This window comes from Amblyomma americanum, chromosome 7 (assembly GCF_052857255.1).
Source record: "Amblyomma americanum isolate KBUSLIRL-KWMA chromosome 7, ASM5285725v1, whole genome shotgun sequence".
NCBI lineage: Eukaryota > Metazoa > Arthropoda > Arachnida > Ixodida > Ixodidae > Amblyomma > Amblyomma americanum.
This window is the reverse complement of record NC_135503.1, coordinates 16,673,486-16,696,369: the sequence shown is the minus strand read 5'-3', so window position 1 is coordinate 16,696,369 and position 22,884 is coordinate 16,673,486. Positions and strand designations below refer to the sequence as shown.

Below are 22,884 nucleotides of genomic sequence, written 5' to 3'. Positions count from 1 at the left end.
GCAGTAACGCGAAAGGAGTGAGATGAATGATGAATTTCGAAGCTAAATGCTGACGCGTTTCTCGTTCTCGAACAGTGAAATCTAATTTTATGATTACTGGAGTTTATTCATTACACAGTCTTGTACAGTGATACAGATTTCCGCTTGTGACTCAGAGCAGGGCGACTGGATGAAAACACGGCACTACTAATATAGCATAGTAGCGGAAATCGGCGGTAAAATATCTTTTCGAGACAGGTTTTTGATGCGGTGCACCTTTTGTGGAGCGTTCAAGTAACAGCAATCACGCTGACCATGTGTTACACAGAGTGTTCGCTTATTTGCTGTTTGAAGAGTGCGCATGGCGTCGGTTCGGTCACTACGCTGGTTCGGCCGTCGGTTTCGCTGCTAGGAAGCGAACATCACGCAAGAGTGGAATTTGTGCATGAAGCAAATGACAAACGCTTCTTGATGCCTGACCTCGCCACGACATCCGTGCGAACTGAGGAAGCGTCGCGACACGTTTTCAACATGTTCGAGTACGGTGATAGAACATGCTATGACCACTTCGCAGCGCGAGAGTCATCTATTCTAAATGTTGGGCGTTCTTGAACGATGCGATGCTGGGCAGTGATGGCTGTGATTGTATCACGGCCTTATCTATATTATGCGTCTTATCTTATAACAGCACCGAACGACACCCACAAGGAACGGTGAAGAGGCATGTCATGGTGTGCTATTTCATCCCACTTTCGTTTAACGACTGTTAAAAGCAAAGTTATTCAGGGCAGCTTGATGAATGCCTCGGAAGTATACATGAAGGCTTGTAATTTGGACAATATTTCCCGACACTTGCTGTACGTCATACTCTAAAAACAATTACGGTCTAGAAGGTCCTTTCGCTTTGAGAAAATGCCTGAAATTTCGTTCAGAAATAAGATAAAACTATTCCTGACTTTGATTCTCATTAGTGTAGTGTGTAAAGACATATATGGTTGCCACTACAACGTTTCTATACGGATTGATCATTGTTTCCACACATCAGCAAATGTATAGTTTCTAAGATTACGGGTAGTAGGCATACTGGCCGTAGTACATTCTCGCTTTGCGCTTTAGAATAATACTTTCGAGGTATTGTCTGTAGGTCTCGTCATGCTGGGCCTTGCCGAAGAAGGCCTGGTCGGCCTCGTCTTCGTCCGAGACTAGCAGACTCCCTGAAGAGGCCGCTCCGCGATGCAACATGGTACATTCCGGAGGCACCAGCTGGACGCATCTATGGTTCTGCAACTGTTCCGGGCAGTGTTCTACAAATGAATAGCAGGAGTTCGAGCGCTGCGTCTTTCGGAGGCAGTGATGCACACCCGACGTGCTCGAGTGGCAGTCCGAGTCCTCCTCGTAGTCATTCGTGCCGCTGTAATCGGAGTCTGTGTGGCCGTATTCGTCCATGGTGAACACGTCCTCCCTGTTCTTGCCGGGCCACTTGAAGCCGGCGTAGTCCCACAGCATCGGCGACGAAGACTGCTCTTCGCTGTCGTTCTCCGATTCGCCATGGTGCGCTACATCTGTCTTGGTGCAGACAGTGTCGTTTGTTGTCTTCTCGTTCAGGCACGTCGTCTGACATCGAGGAATCCCAGCGCAGGACGTTACCAATGGCTGGTGATGATCCTGGGTGGCTCCAGCTTCGGGACTTGAATTGTAGATCAGCTCACGCGCTGCATTAGCTCTTTGCGTTCGTGGGCTTGTAGATGGGCATGCGCTAGCAATGTCTGCAGTGGTTGACGTGACCGGGTAGCTCCCAGGGGAATACCCATCGGCAGCCGACTTGGACTGATCAAACTGTGTGGCACTTTTGTGTTGCGAGCTTTCAGCTTCTGGCTTGCGTGGCGTGACTGAGAGCAGAACGACGCCTGAGCCTGCTGTGGTCTCTCCGCCTGCCTCGACGTCCTTGGTGTCTGTTTCGTCGGACGCGGCGGCTTTCGTCGACCCGCTGAGAAGCCTTACAGGTCTGCCCAGAACCAGCTCTTCTGTCTTGCATGGCTTGTAAGATCCCTTGTGGTACGCGCAGGTCATCTGTCGTATCTGTCTGAAGTAGAGCCAGGTGAGAGTGCCGACCGACAGCAGGAACACAGTGACGGCCAGCACCACTGCCGCTATGGGCAGCATGGTGGTGGTCTGTCGCAAGATGCTGTCACTTTCGTGGAGCTTGGAACACCCTGTCTTTTTTTTTTTCTGGAACAAAAGATGCGGGAATTTAAAAAGATGGGAAGTGTGCAAAGTAAAAGACAAAAGTCGAACTGCATTCTCTCATATCAGTCGTGCACACATAGAGACTTGTATCATTTACAAAGTTTTATCACCCTGGCTTTGTATGCACAGCGTCTATCAGTCGTTTTCATTACTTTTACCACGAGCAAATGGCTAACGCTCTCACTTGGTCAACTTGAGCAAACGTCCCGTCGTGGTGTCGTGCGCTTATCAAAGTGAGGTTTTGACAACACACCAAAAAAGAAAAAGTAATTAGCATACACAAACAAGGAGACCAATTTCTTCTGCGGCGCACGAGAGCCCGACTTATGCCCGGAAAATTTAATGCTGTACTGTAATCGGGTACAACTTAAGTCTGCAGTGAAGCCCCGCCCACATTCGTAGCAATACTAGTCAAGGGAATGGTTTGTTGCTAAAGCTTTTCTTAAGAGGGTAATAACAGCACGAAACTCTAAGCACCAGAATTTTGATGTCTGACTTGTTTAACAGAGTGAAGCATTAAAATGTTGATTTAATTCACTGCTGTAATCGGCTAAGGGCGTACTAAAGATCATAGCTGCGGGCCACCGGCTGCCGTTACCAATTTTTTTTTTTAAGTTGTATCTTCTCATAGAAAGAGACACGGTAACGTTGACGGCTAGCGAAACTCATGCCAGCCCCTCGTAACTTTTGTCTCGTTAACGCTACATCGTTAACGGTGATGGCGGCTGTCACGGTTTTCTTGTATTAGAAGACTCTTCGGGATCGGTCGCAGTGTACAAGGAAACAAACTATGTTTCTCACATTGTTTTTGTGAGGCACCAGAAACCATCATGCGTAGAGCAAGATATGAAGAGACCACTCCTGCTATCTACTGACTACTCCGCGAATTAAATGTAGTGTAGTAGTTCTGAAATATTTGCATTAGCCTGTCCGCGCCAAGGTTTCGTAAGACGTTAATACAAAACGCGCGGGTGCGCAGAAAAGAGAAGGGAGAATGTCCTTTTCTGATAAAAAAAAACTGCCTGCCGTGGACGTTACGAGAAATGCTCACAGGCCATGATGTCCTCCCAGTGCGGTCGCAAAAAGATGGGGGAAGTTCGAAAGGCGTCGCGTCGCGCTCACACTCAAAATCAATGCTGTGGCAACGTCCTGCTGGGCGGACTTCACGTGCATAGAGGTGTTATCACTTGATACACCTGCGCGGTATGTAACATTCTCGCCTCCCGCAGTTGGATACAGAACACCTTGTAAGTAAGCCTACTGGCAGCATATTTCTTTAACTGCGGGTAGACATTAGCTGGATCGGCGTCAATGTCGATGCTTCCGCTTAGTATCACGACCGTGCTGCAAAAGACACTCACCTCGCTAACTGGCCGCTTCCACTGTAACGACCTTCAACCACAGGAAACGTTGCAGTCTTCAGGATTTCACTCCTGCCTTTGCTCGGCAAGCCATGACCGAGCGGCCATCTCGCGGTGTCCAGGCTGTGACGTCAACGACGCCGCTTGCTTACCGAAAGCTCGAAGGGCCCGCTAATGCACAAAACGCGGCGGCAGGGGCTACTCCGTTTCGCACTCCATAAAAGAGCCTCCCAGCGCCTCGATAGCAGACAAGGCTCCATGGCTGCCTGGCTGCAATACAAACCCACGTACACGGCAGCTCTTATCGGCGGCTGCCTTCGATAACGACTCGGGGGCTCCCAGGAGTGGCGCCGTGAAAAGGTTGCATTGGACGGAGAAGTGTTGGCGAGTTATTGACACGTAGCTTGGAGCGCGAGTGAGATATCTGACCTGCCACGATGGGTGCGGGTCGCTTTCAAAGCTGTGAAACCTATCAGATGAACGCCCACGTCTCGAACTTGCTCACAGAAAAGGCGCACACTTTTTGCTGTTTTTTTTTCTTACAATGTCTCTTTTGTACACAGTCTATATGTTTAAGTGCCAAGCTATAGCTCTCCGCAGGCAAGCTCAGCCTACAGTAACTTTTTTTTTTCATTTATGCAGTGTCTTTCCTTTGTCTTATTATGACCAGTATGAAGTGGGGACTAGGAACGCACTGGCCACTCCTGTACACAAATTCACCCAACTCGGTTCGACCCCGGTTTGCATGCGAAGCTATTCAATAAAAACTCGATGCACGTAAAATTCAAGAAATTGCATGCTTAACCTATCTTGTAACGAATAATTGTCACTTGAAGGTTTGGTTTATGGGGTCTTACGTCTCAAAGCGACTCTGGCTATGAGGGACGTCGTAGCCATGAGCTCCAGAAATTTCGACCACCTGGGGTTCTTTAACGTGCACTGTCATCGCACAGTACGCGGGCCTCTAGAATTTCGCCTCAATCGGAATTTGACCGCCGATGCCGGGATCAAACCCGCGTCTTGCGGGTCAGCAGCAGCCGAGTGCCATAGCCACTGGGCTACCGCGGCGGCCCAATTATTAATGGAAGAGGGAAGTTGATCGTCCAGGAACGAATTGCCTTCAAATTTCGCACTTTTCTACGCACGATGTGCCACTTTAGTTGAACATTGTCGCTGTATTTTGATTCCAGAACTACAGGTAATGCAAGAGTGACAAAAAAACTAAACGAAATTTCCGATTGCTTGGCGAAGAAGACAGTTGCTTCATCCGTCGTCGAAGGCAAGTTATACTTATGCTTACGTGATTCTTGCAAAAATGGTACGGCATTGCCGTTTCCTCAGCTAAGGATTAGCTCAACGCAAGGTTCCCTTTCAAATGCAATTACAAATTTCAACGAAAGTATACGTGCGAAAAATCCTTTTCATTTGTAGTTGTGAATACATTGCGGATTGAAGCGGAAATTTTAACCCGCGGAAGCGTGTGGAAAACGTACAGAGTCTATCCCACTTGTCTAGAGCGCTCGAGCAGTGCGCTGCGGAGCAAATGAAGTTAAATCTTATCGCAGCTGGTTTGCTGGAGATAAGGCGCTGGTGCGTGTGCGTTTCACATGAATAATAGGCTGCTCTCCAACGCAATTATTATCGATGAATGTCAATACCTACTTTTAATTTCGCTTTATTTTCACTAGACTGCACCGCTGGAGCGCTCTAGACAAGTGTGATCGACTCTGTACCTTGGCGTCGCCTGTACCAGGAAGGAATTCTGCATTCTTCGCTGTCTTTGTTATTTTTTTTTGAAAGAATAACCGCTCAAAGCGTGATGCAGTGTGAGCCAAAAGGCGGATGGTTCCCGGCGCCGCACTGTAGCCGTATAGTCATGAAGTTTATGAGAGTGAACATGAGAGTGCGTGGCAGATAGCCTCGAGCTCTATTAGCGGAGTTACGTGGCGGCTGCTTTCCGCAACGTGGTGGAGAGGGTTATGCCGCCTTGCCTGCTTCCGGCGAGCGGAAGGACATACCTCCATTTCCACTTTGTTGATGAAAGCGGCCGCCGCGTATCGCCACGAAGGGCTATCGGGCACGCGCTCTCATGTTCACTCTCATAAACTTCATCACTGTACACTCGCTGCCTCTGTCATGGCTTCCATAAACCGTAACGTAGCGGATTTGGAATTCGGCTTCACCACAGTGTCGACGCGCACGAAAACTGTGAAGGAAGGCGGGGGGGTACGTAGGTCGCGTATTTCAGGAGGCGATTAATCACAGGGATATACTACCATCAGATCGATGCAGATCAGCAGAATGCGAACTGTGTTCAGGGTACGCTACACGTATTGCATCGGTCGCAAAATTAATTGCCGCATGACAGTTATCTGCGTACGTCGGACTCGTCCTAGGCAGTCTTGTCAACGTGTTCTTCACTGATGATGCACCGCGCCGTCATCCGCATATCCCTTGAGGGCGGAACCGGCGGGTTCTCGGAGCCTTGGCCCTGCCTTGGAATCAACATGTCGGTGGTTTCATTCTGGGCTCGGCCAAGCGCCTTGTGGTCTTTTCAGCTCTATTATCTGATGGTGGTGGACAGTGTCCGGGCGACGTCTGCCAGGACAGGTCCGGTCCTGTCAAATGTTCAAGCTGCTCACACAGTCGGGCGGCATATTTTACGGATGATTTTACATGTTGCAGGTCTCATGAAAAGAGAAAAAGATTACGGAATACTCGCTGTCCTGTCCGGGTGTTCCCTCCTCCTTGAGAAAAAGAAGATGAATAAGACAAAAGTAAAAGATGCATTACTATGCATCCGAGCGGTAAGTCAACTACTGTCAGGACAGGGCATGACTACGGCTGTCATTTAGTTGGGCTAAACCACTTTTCAACTTCAGTCCCGCCAAGGAACAGACAAACGGCTATCCAACTTTCCGCCTTTCCTCGGGGCGAAGTGATACTTTTATCATCTTTCGTTGTCGCTTATATCGGCTTCGTGTACAGAAACCCACACACACACAAAAAAAAGCTTGCTGAGTTTTTTGCTTTCGGCGTATTTTTTTTCTTTCTTGAAGTCACTTCTGCGAGTACGGGCGTCGGCAAATACGGGCATTTTTGAGACGAGTTTTCTAATGCGTCCTTGGTAAGGTTCCGCGAGTCACACGTTTAGCTGAGGAAGCAAGATCTTTAACGCGAGTAAGAAAAAAGAAAGGGGGGGGGGGGAGGGGTAATAAAAACGCAAACCAGCTGCCACTCATATTGCAAACCGCAGCGCTTTCTCCTCGCCTACGGGAGCAGCAGCAATTTCTCATGTGCAAAACTTTGCTTTCACCCCCTCTTTTTTGTTTTTGGTTATCTCATCACAAGACTGCTGTCTGAAAAACGTCGCGTTCGGTCAAGGCGGTTCACAGCTGCTTGTTCGTTTACAGATGGACCAAAAGTTCCTTAGGAATCTATAAGAAGATAACGCCTTTGTGATATGCCCTCCTCCCGTATCCCCCTTTCCCTTCGCTTACTGCTTGGCACTGTGGCAGAAGAGACGCTTGTTCAGGGCCGCCACCATTCAGCGAAAAACGAAAGTGGGTGGACCGCATGAGCTGGTGACGCACCCCCTTCTTCGTCCGGCAGCCGATATCGAACAGCGCGAGGCCCTGCGCGGTGTAGCAGCATCTGCTGCCCTGCGTGTATAGTGTCTTTCAGAGGCCTACCGTAGTACAGCGTGCAAGGCGGCTCGCTGAACAGGTGTGGACCGGCGGATATCTCGGTAGGTACGGTTTTGTCTAATCGTCTCGTTGCATTTTCATGTCTTCATTTCAGCCTTAAATGTTTCGCATGTAAACAGATTTTTTTGGATGCGCTGCCAATATTAGATTAAAGGCCAGCGGTTCTAACCGAGGGTTTTCGCATCCCGAATATATAATTCAGGGAGGAAGTAGGGGCGGCATAATATACCTGTTATATACACTGAAGCCCGACTTCTTTCCTTTGTGATTTTCGTATGCTGCTGTCTCTAGCGCTGCCGCTCCGCGGTTTACTGCCTTCGCCGGCCATTAGGTGTAACGGATAGAATGAATAGAGCAGGACGACATGACAGGAATTTTGCGGACACTTGATATGAACCGCGTTTCATATCCAGCACACCAAGGCCATAGAGGCCTTCGAAATTCATGAAGAAGCCGCGTCAAAATATGCTGGCTAGCAATGCCATTAACAACCGAAGAGTATGTCGCTTTTCCTCGCATTGTGTTTCGCGGTAGTTTTGCGGACTAAGACATATAGAGTCAGGTACCAGGAGATAGACACGTTGTGCGTTGCGCGCGGAGAGGAGGAGGAAACGGCTGAGCACTTGATACTTCTCTGTAAAGGGCTTCACCCTACAGTGGAAAGCAGCGGGGCTGATTTATCCAAGGCATTGGGGTTTAAGGACAGTGAAGGGAAAGTAGATTTTAAGCGGGTAGAAGTAACCAAGCGAAGGTTATCTGATTGTTGGCTAAAATCAAGACAAGAGTAAAATTTCTTAAGTCATGGCTAGGTGGCTTGAGCCACCGCCCGATTTAAAGGGTTCAGCCTTATCCATCCATCCATCCATGTTGACTGCGCGTGTCGTCCCGCTGAAAGCGTGCTCGACGTACCGTGGTCGGGAACGCGCTACCCTGGCGGCTCGTTTTTCTGTCGACGCTGTTGGCATGCCGGAACGCGCCGCTTCGCATGACGCGACGTTCAGTGGATCGCGCTTCCTGCTCCCAGACAGTGCTTCTCTCGGCCAAGCCGAAACATACACGCGCGCGCGTCTTGTCTCCGACACAGGCCCGCGTGCCAAGTAAGGAACCGGCGTCATGGGTGGCCTCATCGTGGACTCGATCCTGACGCCGTTCAGCTGGTACAGCTTGCTGCCCATCGTGGGCTTCTCGCTGTTCCTGTTCCTGGTGGTGGCGTACCAGAGGACCGAGTTCTACTGGATCACCGACAAGGCGGAGGACGTGTGCCGAGCACTGATCGCCCGCTTCCGCAAGAAGCCTCGGCGTGGCCCGGAGTCTCACGTGCCCTGGTTCATCGCCGGCAATCCCTCCCCCACCTACGGCTTCGCCATGACCACGTTCCAGGCGCATTCTCCCATGACCTACCCCGAGGAACTCGGAGGCGCGCCCAACGCAGCCGTTCTGCTGAACAGTGCCACAGCACAGATGAACACTGCGCACCAGACAGTGCCACTCCACGGTGCTGCTGGTGCCGGCGGCGGTAACGTGTGCACCGTGTCGGCGGTGCCTGTGTTGATCAAGGTCAATGACCTGGGCGAATGGAACACCACCATATGAGCCGCGCGCTCTCCTGTTTGTTTGGCCTGGTGCGGTGTTCGCGCTGAAAAGTCCTTCGCCACCGGCCCACACACTGCCGTGAGCAGCATCTGTTGCATTCACTCCGGTATCGGGGGGAGCTGGAATGGCATGCCATTTAAGTCGAAAACGCAATATATGCTCTATGAGGCTTCTGTGGTCAAGTTAGCGGTAGTCTACTGTGGCTCTTTCATACACTTCTTACAGAGTGCTGTGTTGAGTCAGTGTGCGTTTCAACACGTGCGTCTGCATTGCGTCATGCTCTTGTGTGTTCTTTTTTATCACCGACTTTGTTCCCATTGCAGGTTCGTATCTCTCACAACATTGCCGAAAACAAGCGGTGCTGTATATTCTCAGTAAAAGACAGCCTTTGTAATCACTGAGGTTCCTTGTATGCCGGCCGACTTCTCGTGGCAGTCCTTGTTCAAGGTGGTCCGGAATCTTCTACCTAAAAGGAAACGGAAATCCGCTCAGATAGCGGCTGGGGAAGCCTTTCGGTTTAGCGTGTTTTCACGACTGGTACCTAGAGAAAGCATTCCTTACCACCCGCCGATCTTTAAGAAGCTCGTCATTGGCTCGGATGTTTCCGTTTACAGCTGGGTTGTCGACGCCTCCTGTAAGCAACAACGATTATCGGGCGCTGTTAGCAAGTGCCAAACCTACTCTTTGATTACGAGGCGTGAGCGCTTTACCTATGTTATAGCTTAAGCTCAAAAAAAATTTCAGCCTTTGTCATTGTTCCACTTATAGCTTAATCTCGTCTTATTTTCTTCAGCCATGTCATTGAAAACCAAGTGCGCTCTCTTAAGTCGTCTTCATCTGCTGCGTGACGCACAATGTAAGTTGGTTAAATAAACGCCTGCTGCGCATAATACTTGCATATCTTATGTGCATTGTTTATTTCGTGAAAATCCAGTGCCGGAGGCACGGTTAAGTGTTACATTTTGCATCTTTCAGTTCACTTGCGGCGACACTGTCGGAGTAATTACTCATCACCATCAAATTGAACGCAATCATACGGCTGCAAAGGAAAAATTTTGCAGCTGAATGGAACCAGACACCAACTGTCTGTCAGGGACACTCGCTGTAGCAACTAAGCTAACTAAGGGGCGATTGAAGGAAGGACAGGCGGGGTCCCGGGTTGGATACCCAGAGTAGGACGAATTTTGTACCCATACGGCTGCGCTGAGATGCAGACGAGTAATTACTAAATGAAATCTACTCCACCTGGTTTCGCCGAAATACGTACAGCCTTTGTCAAAAATATACAGCCCAAGGGGTTTGCTTCCAAGTCATGTAGCGGGGCTCTTAAGACCATTTGACAGCCGTAAGCTTGGGAGGGTTCAGGACTTAAATTCCTACCGCCTTCGTGAGATTGAAGTCCCTGTGTACGCAACAAGAGTCTCGCTGGAGGGCTCGGAAGTTGACCCCTTGGGCTGTATACTTTTGACAAAGACTGTACATAGGACTTCTACCTGTGCTGACGTGCGTCGCAGCGCTTGCTGAAACACGATTATTTATGATAGTATATTATAGTCACAGTAGTTTCGTAACGTGGCCAGTTTGTTAATAAAAACTGGCTTCAAACACAGCATGAGCCGAGAAAAATTTCTTTATCTACAATTCACGAAAATGCGCCAGTTAAATATTTGAGAAGTTCGGTGCTAAGCATTCATGTTGAGTGGCTGTTTCTAATGCGCATATAATAAGCCACCTATACAGTCAGTGAGGCCCGCTGTATTAAGAAATAAACGGTCAATGGACGTCCGCGGGTAATACTCAGGGGTCAGTGCGCTGCAGTAAAATTCGAGCTGCCAATGCGACCGCTGTAAGTGTTAGCGCTAGATGGTCCACACCCTGTCTAGCGCGGTTTGAAGGTTTTCGCGCGACCGTCGACCGGCATAGCGTTCCAGGCTCCTATAGCGGCCGATTTTGCTACAAAGTCCCGATTTCGCGTTTTTCTCTCCCTCGTTCGCTGTTCCATGCTACAACCATCATCTCCGTGACGAAGTTATCACCCTTCCTGTTTATTCTAAGCTTTCCATTCTTTGCAATCAAGTGTGGACTTGATTACCTCTTATCTTCGCGGACGATAAGAATGTTGGCGGGAAAGATCTGGTAAAGCTGTGCCTTAGCACTGCTTCATTCGAACCACTTCCTGAGTTGCAAAAAATATGCCATCACAAAATCGCCTCGTCATACTGTCTTTGTCCGTCAATAAAATTTCGGAAAAGATTTTTGCAGGACGGTGCAACCTTGTTGCACACGCCAGATGCACCTTTGTAGCATCCAATTCCAGATAAAACCGAAGAATACGTCGCGCGCAATACCATCACTGCCTGTTCGATGAAGCAAAAAGAACCTTAAAAAGCTACTTGCTAAGAAGGGAGGGGCGGCTGCTTAAGAAACAGCAATGAGAGTGAGGGAAGCTGGCTTGATACCTCCCGCGCCACGGCAGAGCATTCTGGGCCATTGCGCTGTTCCTGTTTTCGGTCGACGCTCGCGCGATAACCTTCAAATCACGCTAGACTCTACAACTACTGCCAACACCGCATGTACAGAACTCTCCTCAGGGCCAGATGCTGCCGCACCTGATCCCTCGAGGTCATTTGCGCAGGCGCTGTGTACTGTTGTGAAGTAAGTATGTGGAATATCTGGTACATATTCGTGGTAGACAGCAGTGGTGGCCCAGGAGGTCGAGCATCTATCTCGCATGCGAGAGGTGCTGGCTTCGATACCCAGTGCCGCCGGGAACCCACCAGGGATAACTATGGGTACAATCTTTCCCATGGCCTGGCGCTGGGCTTATCTTGAGAAAATGGGCTTTTGATCTCATCGTGGGAAGAAAAAATTCAGGGGCGCACTTAGGTCACCTTACATGCATCAAGGCGAGAGCCTTTGTGTAGTGCTGTTGAGCTCTCCAGCACAACACGATCGCCTCACGCGTCTCGATTTAGTTTCGGTTTAAAGTTACGACATAGTACATCTTCGCTGTATCCGGTTTGTTCGTTACATCTAGTTTCAAGTTACGACATACTACACCTTCGTTATACCCTAAGTGTTCGCTATATCTGGTTTCAAGTTACGACATATGCCTTCCAAAACATCGCCTTTCCTTCGGGCTAGGTGGCCGAGGGGTTAAAGTGATTGACTGCTAATCCATTGGGCTCTGCCAGCGTGGGCTCAAATCCCATCCTCGTCGAAATTTCATTTTATTTAATTGACAGGTGGAGCGAACGTTTGTACACGTTTCCTGCAGACACGTCTTGCGCACACTCATGAGGCACGAAAGGCTTTCGCCTTAGAATACCTTGTGCCGTGACGCTCTTTGGCCGAAGCTGCCCTTCCGCCATGAAAGTTAACCATCATCGTCACATATTCGTGGCTAAGGCGCTCGCAAGCAACGGAAAAGAGTACGGGACCGAGACGACGCAAGCGCTACGTCATTTCAGTCATGCGTGGACATGCGCCTACCATTCGCGAACGGTTCGCTGTGATAGCGCTTGATGTAGTTGGCCGCAAACTGGTCGGCGCGGACGATGACGAAGCGTCTGCCGACTGCCTCGAGCACGTTGCCCACGCGGAGGTCGGGCAGTGCGTAGTAGCGCGGCTCTGCCGTGGAAGAAAGCGGCTTGCGCAGCCGCATGCGTCGCAGGAACTTCCCGCCGGGCACGCCGGAGTTTGGCAGCGGCCTCTCCAGGATGGACACCGTCTCGTCCGACGGGTAGAAGCACACCACGAAGCTGCGCTCCCTGTCCAGGGCAAGCGTGCTGTCCTGCGGGCAACCGGTAAGCAATGTAGATCTGTCCCGAAAGAGCGCAGCGCCATACTGCTCGGTGGGGGGGCTGTTACGTGCACCTCAATTCACGCCGAGCTCAGGTGGAAAGTGACAGGGCGGACTTCGCGTACCTGCATGCAACTTTCCGAAGAGGAGGTGTTCTGACATCTGCGCGCACTTAATGCATGCGATTACCGCGTCGTCATTTCCTGTGCATGACGCTATCTGTGCCTATATAGATTCAATATCTCCCCGCTGCTGTGGCTCAGTGGTGCTCAGCAGCTAACCAGAAAGACGCGGGTTCAATCCCAGACGCAGCGGTCGCATTTCATAGGAGGGAGAATACCAGAGGCCCGTGTACTGTGCCATGTCCGTGCACTTTAAAGAACCCCAGGTAATCGAAATTATCTGTAGCCCTCCACTACGCCGCTCCTCATAGCCCGAGTCGCTTTAGGACATTAAACTCCGTAAAAAAAAAAAGTCACTCAGTATCAATGCTATCCAAGATATGACGTCAGAATTTAGTGACATGTCCATGCTAGTTCTGTAGTTGCTTTGTTTGATCAATACTCGCTGGGCACTACACAGTACTGCGAACTTAAAGCGCTTACTTTTATCTCAGGAATAAAAAAACCACATAACGGTTACGAGTGTGCAACGCGAATGTTTGGGCGTTAGTTACGATCTGACAAAGAAAGACGCTAGGCCAGGAGGCGCTTGTATCCATCCTTGTCCGGTGGTGGGCTTCAAACCAACCACATTCCGCATCTGAGGCGTACGTCAAGCCAGCAGGCCACCCGTCCTATCCCACCCTTTTCACTCTCCCTAAAGGTAACAGGAGGATTTCTCTCTCTTCACTTTTCCACCCACTGCCTCGCACTTTCTTCTCTCTCCTTCCTGTCCCCTAAAATTGGGAAGCGGTTTTTCCTTCTTGATCAAATACACACTGAATTATCATCGTCAAGCATTGGCTTGTTCATTGTGAACATTTCGACACACCTGAACCCCCCTTTTTCCTTTTTTTTTAATTTCTCATTTCTTTAGTTAATGAACTAATTACGATGATTTCATTAACTATGTATCGCCTATCACACGCCAATCAATCATCAATCACTAGAACCACAAATTACCATGACACGATTTTTTGTACGCAGTCCCCGATTATTTCCGACATGCGGGGCCGAGTACTATTACGCTTACGGCTTTTCGACCGAACGAGCTGTATTCGCTGTCGCGTAACAGCAGCCAAAGAGGGACAGCACACAGCAAACAGACACGAATCTCCTTGCTGTGTGCTGTCCCTCGTTGGCTGCTGTGCATTCTGAACAAACTAGCTCATATCCAGATTACCCTGGAGCTAATAAGAGCTAGCTCTATAAAACGAAAAATAATCGGATGACAAGACAGTGATATGACGCCGTGCCATTTGTCGTTAAATGGGTGCCATCCGTGAAGTTTTCTGAGCGACAGGTGCGGGGCCGCACTCACGAGCGCCGCCTGGAAGCGCAGCACGATGCCTTCTTTCTCCAGCACCTGTCGGCTGTCCCTCCTGGCTCTCCGCGGGTTTATCCTCAGCACCGACTGCAGGGTGTCCTCGGGGGAGCCGAAGCCGTTGTGCGGAGGAATGGGCTGCGTGTGCGCGGGAGAAAGTCGCCACCGTTGTGTTTCGGCAGGCTTTATAAACATCTAAATGTAACCAAGTTTGTAAGGGACTGGCTGTTGGAAGTCGCTTGACGTGGTACACAGAATTTTTTCCCTTCAGAGTTAATTATTTAGACTAATCAGCTTTCTTTTGAACTCTTGGCTTAGAACAAGACGCAGATAGTAAAGCTGTGGAGCACAACGTTGTGACAACGTTGTGAAACATCCAGTACGAGCGTTTGCAATAGCACACTCTTTATGCAGCTCTTTTAATCGGCTTTGAAAGAAAGCCCACTAACTACAAAGGCTACAGTCTAGGAGCGTCCAGTTTCAACGCCAAGACAGGCGATTTCAAAAAACTACATCTTTTTTTTTTTTCTGAGAATGGCTGTGTCCGGCAGGCGTCAGTGAAATGGCGCTCAGTCAGGGATATCTTGTGACTGCCAAGACAGCACGAATCAAGACAGTAAGTTATGCCGTTTTACTCCATTACGAAAAATATGCATGTAAGAATAACTTATGAAATTTGAGCTGCATCGGCAGTTCGATTGCAAGTTGCAGCTTGTTCTCTACAATGGGTGATGAAAATGCTGATGTAAAATTTATTTTCCTTTGATGACTTAGGCACAGTCTAGATGACAGTAAAATTTCTGCGGGTGTTTGCCCAGATTAGTCAAGTAAAATGCGAATTTAGCTGCAGCCAGGCTGTGAGAACTTTTTTGGACAGATTAATCTATGCGTGAATTAAAATTTAACCAGTCGTGGGAAGTTTGACACGTCACAAGAAAGCAGCTTCGTACCTGTTGGGCCCTCTCCTCTTCCTTGACGTCAACGTCTATGACGTCGAAGTGGTCCACGCCGAACTGTTCACGGTAGAAGTTCTTGGTGAAATCATCGCAGTCGTAGATGAGGAAGCTGCGTCCGTATATGTTCAGTCGCCGCCCCGGCTGCAAATCCTCGGGCCCAATGAATTCCTCTCCTTCACCATCCGTTTCGTACTTGTAGAATAAGCCTGGTGGCGTCGTGCAGAGAAACACAGCTCATGCTTACCTAGTTGAGATTTTTACTGTCGCAGTGTAAATAATTGTTGGCTACATAAAAAGCAGCCTTTCAAGCGCCGTCTACTCGGACTCAATTAAGTGTTCATAACTTGTGTAATATGTGGCGCTGAGAGCTTTAGCTTTGCGAGGACGTACTCATGTAGGCGTATGCCTGGTTACCGATTTGCTGTTACACACATGCGCAGTGAAAACTGCGCGCCCAATCATAAATTTTCATGAGTACGTCCCAACTAAGCTAAAACTCGCTGTTATTTTGGAAGTGTTATTTTGAATGTGGCCACATCAGAGGTACGGCGACAGTGACGAAAGTTAGAAACTATAGTCGGATACAACTCAAGTCTGCTGTGAAGCTCCTTCCCCATTCAGGGCTGTCGCACAGAATTCCTTTGCGACAAAAAAGCAGTCCGTTGTTAAAACTTTACTTGTTATCTAAACAAGAAGCCAATCACAAGAAAAAAAAAACTTAAAATTTTGATAAATGGCTCGTTTAATAAAGTCAAAGATTGAAAAAGCTGATTTCATTTACTGTTGTGATTGGCTAGCGGAGTAATACAAGACTCTGCGGAACGTGGTCAGTGTTGATAACTGCTGTTTCTCTAAGTAGGTTTTTGTGTGAGGTCGTTTCTATGACTTATGACAGAACTGGAGAGGCTACAAACCGAAGCTTATGAACAGTGGACTGACTGCAGCGTTTACCTAGAAAACATCTCGACTTGAACGTGATTTAAGATTGATGTCGATCACCTAAATTGAGAATGACTATAAATTTTCAAAAACAAAAAGTTTGTGGATATTTCGGTCTATAGTTTCAAGAGCAGATGAGTAGGGAGGTATGCTAAGATTTTTGGCCTATGTCGGGCAGCCTGCATTTGTACTTTAATCTACATTCATTACAAACATTTCATCGTGCCCGGGTGAATATTTAAGCTTTTGGGCTATCCTGTGCAGTCACAATTGAAAATGAAATTAGTCAAATACTCTATACTTGTAGTGTTACACTCGTGTCCTAGCCAGGCTTTGAAAATCTGAATTGAAATGCTGTCAAAATCAACAGAGCCATGAACACCTGTATATGAGTAAATCAAAGAATGTCATAAAATCATTGCCACAAATTATACCAAGATCAAGCAGCCAACACTCAAAACCCAGTACAATGTCGAGGGTGAATATCTGTAAAGACGAGAAGCAACAAAGTTGAACACGTATGCATGTCTTTCTTCTTGAGTGTTTGTCGTGCTGGATAATTAATTTCCATGTAATCATTCAGATCGCCACATTGTAGTTGCATAAGCTTAGATAGCTCTAAGACCTATCAGAGCTTCCATGAAGTAGCCCTTCAGTACATTTCCGGAACAACCTACTCATGCATCACTTCTGCGCTTATCGTTATCGACGTTATCAGAGGAAGTGGGAAAAATACGACCGATGCATAATGCCTGTGCAAGTTCTCTTTGCAATATGTGCGTGGACTACAACTTCAAAAAAAACCGTCTATTCTGCAGATTTCTCTCTTCAACATACCGGTAAAAAAATACGAAGTAAAACACAGTGGATTCGCGCAAAAGAACGCATAACAGGAAACCATGCTGTCGATCATAATCGTGCTTCGTATACACCGGCACGCACCTCTGCTTTCCTGCACCTTGGGAATCCTCTGACGGCCCAATAGAATGGGCGCCAGCTCCCGTTGCTCCAGGGGTCGGTGCATCTCTTTGAGGTCCAGCGTGTCATCCACCAGGAAGTACTGCGAGGTTAACGAGCACACATGCGAAGGCACGTAATAATTCAAACTCCATTAAGAAAAGCGGACGCATATTGAGGCACGGCGAGAAACAGTGCTCACGTAACCGTAGTTTGGAAGGAAACGTGTGAAGGTTTTATAATGCACAACTACTTAGTGGCAACACTAAGATTTTTACTTCCGTTCAGTATCGATTAGGGTGCTCAGCAGCAGCTATAATGGCTCTCTCGCTCCAGAATATTGCTCAAGTCTACAAGTGTTCCCTCTGAAAGTGAGATAAATGACATTCAACACCAAATCTGGCATTAGGGCTCAGTGTTGCTTCAGTGGTATCGAACGTCGATTGTGTTCCTGGTCGAGTTGCTCGCATCTGAACAGTCACGCACTATCCAAGGCGCGTACAGCGGCTCAGAGTGTGAACTGCAATGCTACTTCACCGACATTACTGTGTGTTGGTTTTTTATTGCAATTTTGCGTGGCGTTACAAACGCCACAAACTGCAGGAAACGTACAAGGAACCATGTCCCAATTACTTTCTTAGGTGAATACATTTTATTAACAAACAAAAACGGCTCAACTTAAATTGAGGACCCGCAGCGAGCTATGGAAATGAAAATGATGGCTTTAACGTTAAGAGGCAGGAAGAAAGCAGAGTGGGTGAGAGAACAAACGAGAGTGAATGATATCCTAAGTAAAATCAAGAAGAAGAAGAAGAAATTTGCATGCGCAGCGCATGTAATGCGAAGGCATGATAGCCGATGGTTGTTAAGGGTAACGGAATGAATTTCAAGCAAAGGCAAGTGTACCAGGTGGAGGCAGAAAGTTTGGTGGGCCGATGAGATAGCAAGATTGCGGTGATAAGGTGGCCTCAAATGGCACAGGACCGAGTTAATTGAAGAGATATAGAAGAGTTCTTTGTAATCCGCTAAGGGTAGTAAGGTGGATGATGGTTATGGCGATGACGTTATGTGACTGCACTATACGCTGTGCACTTCCTGGTAGACTTGCACTTTCACAAGATGCACGCATGTCTCAGGTAATTTTCTTCTTTGCTGTACAGCGAAATTACTATATCTAGTATCCCGTATAGAGGAACTATAGTGTATCTACCTGCAGCACGAGCTTCTTTCGGCGCCTGGGGTCCACGCCTGCGCCGTCCTCCACGCAGAAGAAGCGCAGCACGTGTCGGTCGTATCTCAGGAAGCGCCACAGCTTGTCCCGTTGGCTCTTGGTGGTGTGCAGTTTGCGCTGATGTTGCGACAGGTGGCGCCGCGCGGCCGTGTACGGGTCCTCGGGAAGGGGCTCCGGGGCGAGCACCGACACGCCGTGGCCCCTGAGGAAGTCCTGCGATAGGCACGTAGTACCTGTGAGCACGGAGTGGCTGCATACTATCTGGTAGACTGCAATGGTGTTGTACTCTTACTCTGCTACATGCTGTTTTGCAGTGTGAAGCAAATGAACAAAATAGGCTTGCCCGTAGCTTGAGGCAGTGCTAAGCATGGAGTGGTTAGGAATTCGTGAAAAGCCACTCATATTGAGTCACTCACAACTGCCTACTCACCGCCATCATCCTGCACAGATCGAAAATTTTGCAGCGACATTAACCACAGATCACGGAGTCCAGGTAGGCTGAAAAGTACGCCACTCTTACGTGACGTAACTGGCGATGCGTGTCGGCTGCTCCGTAAAGGTCGGCGGGACTATCGAGTGTTGGCTCAGAATGGAAGTCATGTGATCGGTAATTAAAACGTACACAGAGATTGGATGAGCTATGCGCAGTAAACGTTGTTTGCTGGGCCACTCACGAAACTTACCGCAACACGTCATAAAACATACCAGCACTAAAACAGAGAGAGATGCCTACTCCAACCGCTCATGCAGTTGCGTCGAATGATGACCGGTACGGGTCATTTTGTCGTCAGGTGTTCGGTAGTCTACTTGCCCGTCGAGATCTGCTCAGTATACAGTCTCGGAGCTACAGGGTAACGTCAACGTTACGAAGGTTCGCTTGCGGCGCCACATGATAATCAAAATTTCGCGTGTTCTAGGAGGACTTGGAATTCAACATATCGGTCGTTAAGGACCGTCGGACTCGCTGGACTTAGTGACAGCTAACCCTTGAAACGGTCAGGCCACTGGTGGATGTGTGTGCGTTAGGGCGCACGTGTGCGGGCCAGTGGCAAACAGGCGCTGAATGGGCAAGAAGCGTTCGCATACATATTATTTAACCGTACACATAAACCTAAACAGTCTGCCCCATTGCACCCTGACCTCAGCCGCTCAGCATTTGTCCTGCTCCAGCAGAGAAACACTTAAATGAGACTTCGAGACCACCACGAAGTATCGAACTTCTGTTCAACTGATATCCAATGAGAGCTAGCTACTGTCAGTTAGAGTACTGTATGAGCCATAAATATTGGTCCGGGCCCGACCCTGTCTCGGCAACCTCGTTCGTTGGCCACCCGAGCCGACCCTGTCTCTCTAATACATAGCCCAGAACCGGCACGAGCCCGAGGAGATTCTGGCCTAATGGCCCGGTACGCAAAGTGCGCGGACTGCTTGGAAAACGGCCCGAATAGGCAGTTCTCATGCCATTTCTCAGGCGCAAGAAAGCGTAATCAATACTTCATATCTGTCTTCCTTCTGGCCAATAGCACAGTTCGGTGGGCGAAGTGTATTGCGGAGAAGCCAACTTAAAGTTCGTAAAGCCGTCGTTTCTAATAGGGGTTCATGATGCTTTCTGCACTGATGACCCGTCCCGTGACGTATCATCCTGGGGAGAGAACACCCGAATATCACTCGATTTTTAAACCGTTTCTAGCGGGTCAAAATATTTCTCTCTCTCTCTCTGTGTGTGTGTGTGTGTGTGTGTGTGTGTGTGCGTGTGTGTGTGTGTGTGTGTGTGTGTGTGTGTGTGTGTGTGTGTGTGTGTGTGTGTGTGTGTGTGTGTGTGTGTGTGTGTGTGTGTGTGTGTGTGTGTGTGTGTGTGTGTGTGTGTGTGTGTGTGTGTGTGTGTGTGTGTGTGTGTGTGTGTGTGTGTGTGTGTGTGTGTGTGTGTGCATTACGTTAACAAGTGCAGGTATGTCGGCAACACCTCATAAGCAGACAGCATACTTGGAACGACGTTCATAGAACTGCACAAAGCAGGGGTTCTCCTAACCAACCTCCGCCATTTTAATAACTGAACAGAAGTCTCGGGAGTAAAGCGCTGACCGCGACTGATTGACCCTCAGCCCCAGGCGCGCAAGTGGCTCACCCTGGTGAACTTGTCGCAGTTGACGATCCTGTAGGTGACGCCGTAGAGCGAGATGGCGATGCCCACGTTCAGGTCGCTCCAGTGAAAGCAGCGGCCGTCCGACTTGCGAATTCGGTGCCGCCGCAGCACGCAGCCCTGCACAAAGAACCGCCCAATTAGGACGTGTGAGCAACGACGTCACGCGACTGTTGTTTGCCGCGTCACGAACGGAACGCAGCATTTAATGGCATTGATGAGCTCTTTCTTGGAAAGCACTCTCGTCAAGCTGTATGTTATGAACGCCTCCTTGGCTACATATTGTTACAACCGTAGGCGCGGACAACGAAAAAGTACGAGGTGTGTTTTCGTCCTGGCTCCGTTTGCCCCTAGGTGTTCGGCTGCGCGGTTACCAGCTATTTCTCTGTAAATAATACATCAACTGTGTGGGTGCACATCTTTCCATTACATTATTACGGCTCTCAGATCACACATACAAAACTTGTTATTAAACTATATTTTTCTTCTTATTTATTAATACTGTGTAATATTGGTTGTTTTTAATAAGGTATCCTTAATTTTTGTTTTCTTCTAAGTGTCCTTCTTTCAGCAAACTGTTGAACCCGTGTATTATATTTTATTATTTGTACTGTGTGCAAATTTCTCAACACGGAGGTGCTCTTTCGTGTTCCTCCTCTCCCGTATGACCCGAAAGGGTCCTTAGGATACAAATAAATAAATAAAATAAACAAACTATTGGTACTATAGCTTCCTGCATCGGTACACACATCGGTTACGTTTTTTGGGACGAATTTGAGACGAATATTGCGCAGCTTCTCTGAGACACACAGTGGAGAAGTCAGCCATGGGCTGATTTTGTCGAGAAGCGCAGAAGTGACATCTTGCGAAGATGGACACGTTACTCTTCCCATACGCATGAATTGCTGAGACCAAGGAGGCGTCTTGCACCGCGAGCTGAAACTAGGCGTGGGCGAGTGACATATTAATGCTCCCGAACCTCCTCCTTACCTTGGGCGCGGCTCTGAACAACCCACAGCTATGCTTCAAGCATGGACTCGGTTACGCCAAGCTATGCGGAATGACAGAGTATGAATGTCAGATTGCAGACTGTTACTGTTAGCGTTCTGTCTTTTGCCTTTGTGTTATTTGTCTCCCATTTATCTGTCCTTTATCAGTAACGCCCGTACGTTATTTTTTGCTTGTGTTGATATGGCCATTCGGTGTGCCACTTGTCAACAAGATAAGTAAGACAAAGCTGGCATACTGTCCTTGAAGCCAGAATCAGGGAAACAAAAATATTCTAAGGCATCACGTTGCTGCCTGACGACAAAACCCGAAGGCCTTGATCAAGATACCAGAGTACGTGCAGCCATACGCGTCCGGTGGAAAGAACCTGCACCGCACAGAGAGAGAGTGAGAGAGAGAGAGAGGGGGGGAGGGAGAGAGAGAGAAGTGGTAGAGGAAAGGCAAGGAGGTTAACCAGTAAAATGTTCAGGTTGGCTACCCTGCAGTGGGGGAGAGAGATGAGGGGGGCATAAAAGAATAAGAAGTAGAGAAATGCGGTCCGTAGCGAGCACGACAGGCAATGACGCGAGCACTGTAAGTCGCAGGCCGCCGCAGCTGTGTCCTGCACATCTTTAGGGCTGCCGACTGCTGCGACCTGAGTAGAACAGATCGAGGGCCCTCCATCACAAGGCAGCGCAGACGTTTCAGTATCAAGATAGACTGCTTGCAGTTGCGGATGATAATGTTGATGACAACGTAAGCATCGGACTTCTTCTCGGAAGGATGAGGCTGGAGGATGCGTTGTGCCAGCTATTGGACAGCTGCAAGCACTGGATTAAACCAATCCAGCATCTGCAGTGCATTCTGTGCAGCTGGAATGTGCATGCTGGAAAGCAGCACACGCATGGCATTCACGATTGGCTTCAGCATTGCAATCGCTTGCTCGTCTGCTACCTGGTCCGGTTTCTGGCCTACTAGCCGACCAGCAGTAGGCGCAACACACTGGGTGCGCGGCGACTGTTCTATCATTGAAGGTGTGCAGTGCTTCGGGAGCGATGGCCAAGTCACTTGCCGGTCCCGCGGTCTTGGAGCGGAGGTGTGACTTGTGCTTGATTAGCAATGGGCTCCGGACTCTGAGTAGTCAGTACCTGCTTGGTCACTGCGGGTCTGTGTAGCTCAGGCAGGGATGGCCAAGGCCCGCCTGCGACAACCGTCTGTGCCTCGCCAGTCATATTGCTCTCAATCCTTAAAGTATTATGCGGAGGGTGAGGACAATTTGCGGAAATTCTTGGACGATCCTTTCCAATGCTCGCTACACTTTTAGAAGGTCTGTGACGAGGGCGACGACGTCGTGGCACCTTAGCTGCAGCTTCTCTGTGTGTGGAATTGTCTCTTGTCATTTGTTTGAGTATCGCCCTTTCCCTTTTCAGGCGAGGACAATCTTTTGAGACAGCGTCATGAGGGCCGCGGCAGTTGGCACACGTAAGGACTGTTGCCCGG

At 48.8% G+C, this 22,884-nt stretch overlaps 3 protein-coding genes across 5 annotated transcripts in view; 1 reads left to right on the top strand and 2 right to left on the bottom strand.

Moving 5' to 3' along the window:
- Positions 1 to 85: 85 nt before the first annotated feature.
- Positions 86 to 4,056, bottom strand: LOC144098568 (uncharacterized). Its single transcript, XM_077631309.1, has 2 exons — positions 3,588 to 4,056; positions 86 to 2,208 (listed from the first exon to the last, which is right to left on the bottom strand). The coding sequence occupies exon 2, from the start codon at positions 2,140 to 2,142 to the stop codon at positions 1,045 to 1,047; it is 1,098 nt and encodes a 365-aa protein (XP_077487435.1). The 5' UTR covers positions 2,143 to 2,208; positions 3,588 to 4,056; the 3' UTR covers positions 86 to 1,044.
- On the top strand, positions 2,220 to 9,781 carry LOC144098570 (uncharacterized). 3 transcript variants are annotated; one of them, XM_077631314.1, is made up of 2 exons: positions 2,220 to 3,473; positions 8,379 to 9,781. In XM_077631314.1, exon 2 carries the CDS (start codon positions 8,408 to 8,410, stop codon positions 8,885 to 8,887), a length of 480 nt encoding a protein of 159 aa, XP_077487440.1. In that variant the 5' UTR covers positions 2,220 to 3,473; positions 8,379 to 8,407; the 3' UTR covers positions 8,888 to 9,781. The 3 variants fall into 3 exon arrangements, with proteins under 3 accessions (XP_077487440.1, XP_077487438.1, XP_077487437.1); XM_077631312.1 differs by lacking the exon at positions 2,220 to 3,473 and adding an exon at positions 5,552 to 6,394; XM_077631311.1 differs by lacking the exon at positions 2,220 to 3,473 and adding an exon at positions 6,833 to 7,335.
- The window catches only part of LOC144098566 (EF-hand domain-containing protein 1-like), a 26,541-nt gene continuing 12,890 nt past the window's right edge, over positions 9,234 to 22,884 (bottom strand). Inside the window, exons 3-10 of the mRNA XM_077631308.1 lie at positions 20,383 to 20,517; positions 18,237 to 18,470; positions 17,012 to 17,129; positions 15,125 to 15,336; positions 14,172 to 14,312; positions 12,380 to 12,680; positions 9,449 to 9,519; positions 9,234 to 9,353 (exon numbers count right to left, since the gene is read on the bottom strand). Of these exons, the coding sequence (XP_077487434.1) occupies positions 9,330 to 9,353; positions 9,449 to 9,519; positions 12,380 to 12,680; positions 14,172 to 14,312; positions 15,125 to 15,336; positions 17,012 to 17,129; positions 18,237 to 18,470; positions 20,383 to 20,517 (1,236 nt within the window). The 3' untranslated portion in view covers positions 9,234 to 9,329. The remainder of the gene's footprint in view (positions 9,354 to 9,448; positions 9,520 to 12,379; positions 12,681 to 14,171; positions 14,313 to 15,124; positions 15,337 to 17,011; positions 17,130 to 18,236; positions 18,471 to 20,382; positions 20,518 to 22,884) is intronic.

Excerpts from the sequence above, each read along its gene's own strand:
- LOC144098570 (XM_077631314.1), top strand. The coding sequence starts at position 8,408 with ATGGGTGGCCTCATCGTGGACTCGATCCTGACGCCGTTCAGCTGGTAC.
- LOC144098568 (XM_077631309.1), bottom strand. The coding sequence starts at position 2,142 with ATGCTGCCCATAGCGGCAGTGGTGCTGGCCGTCACTGTGTTCCTGCTG.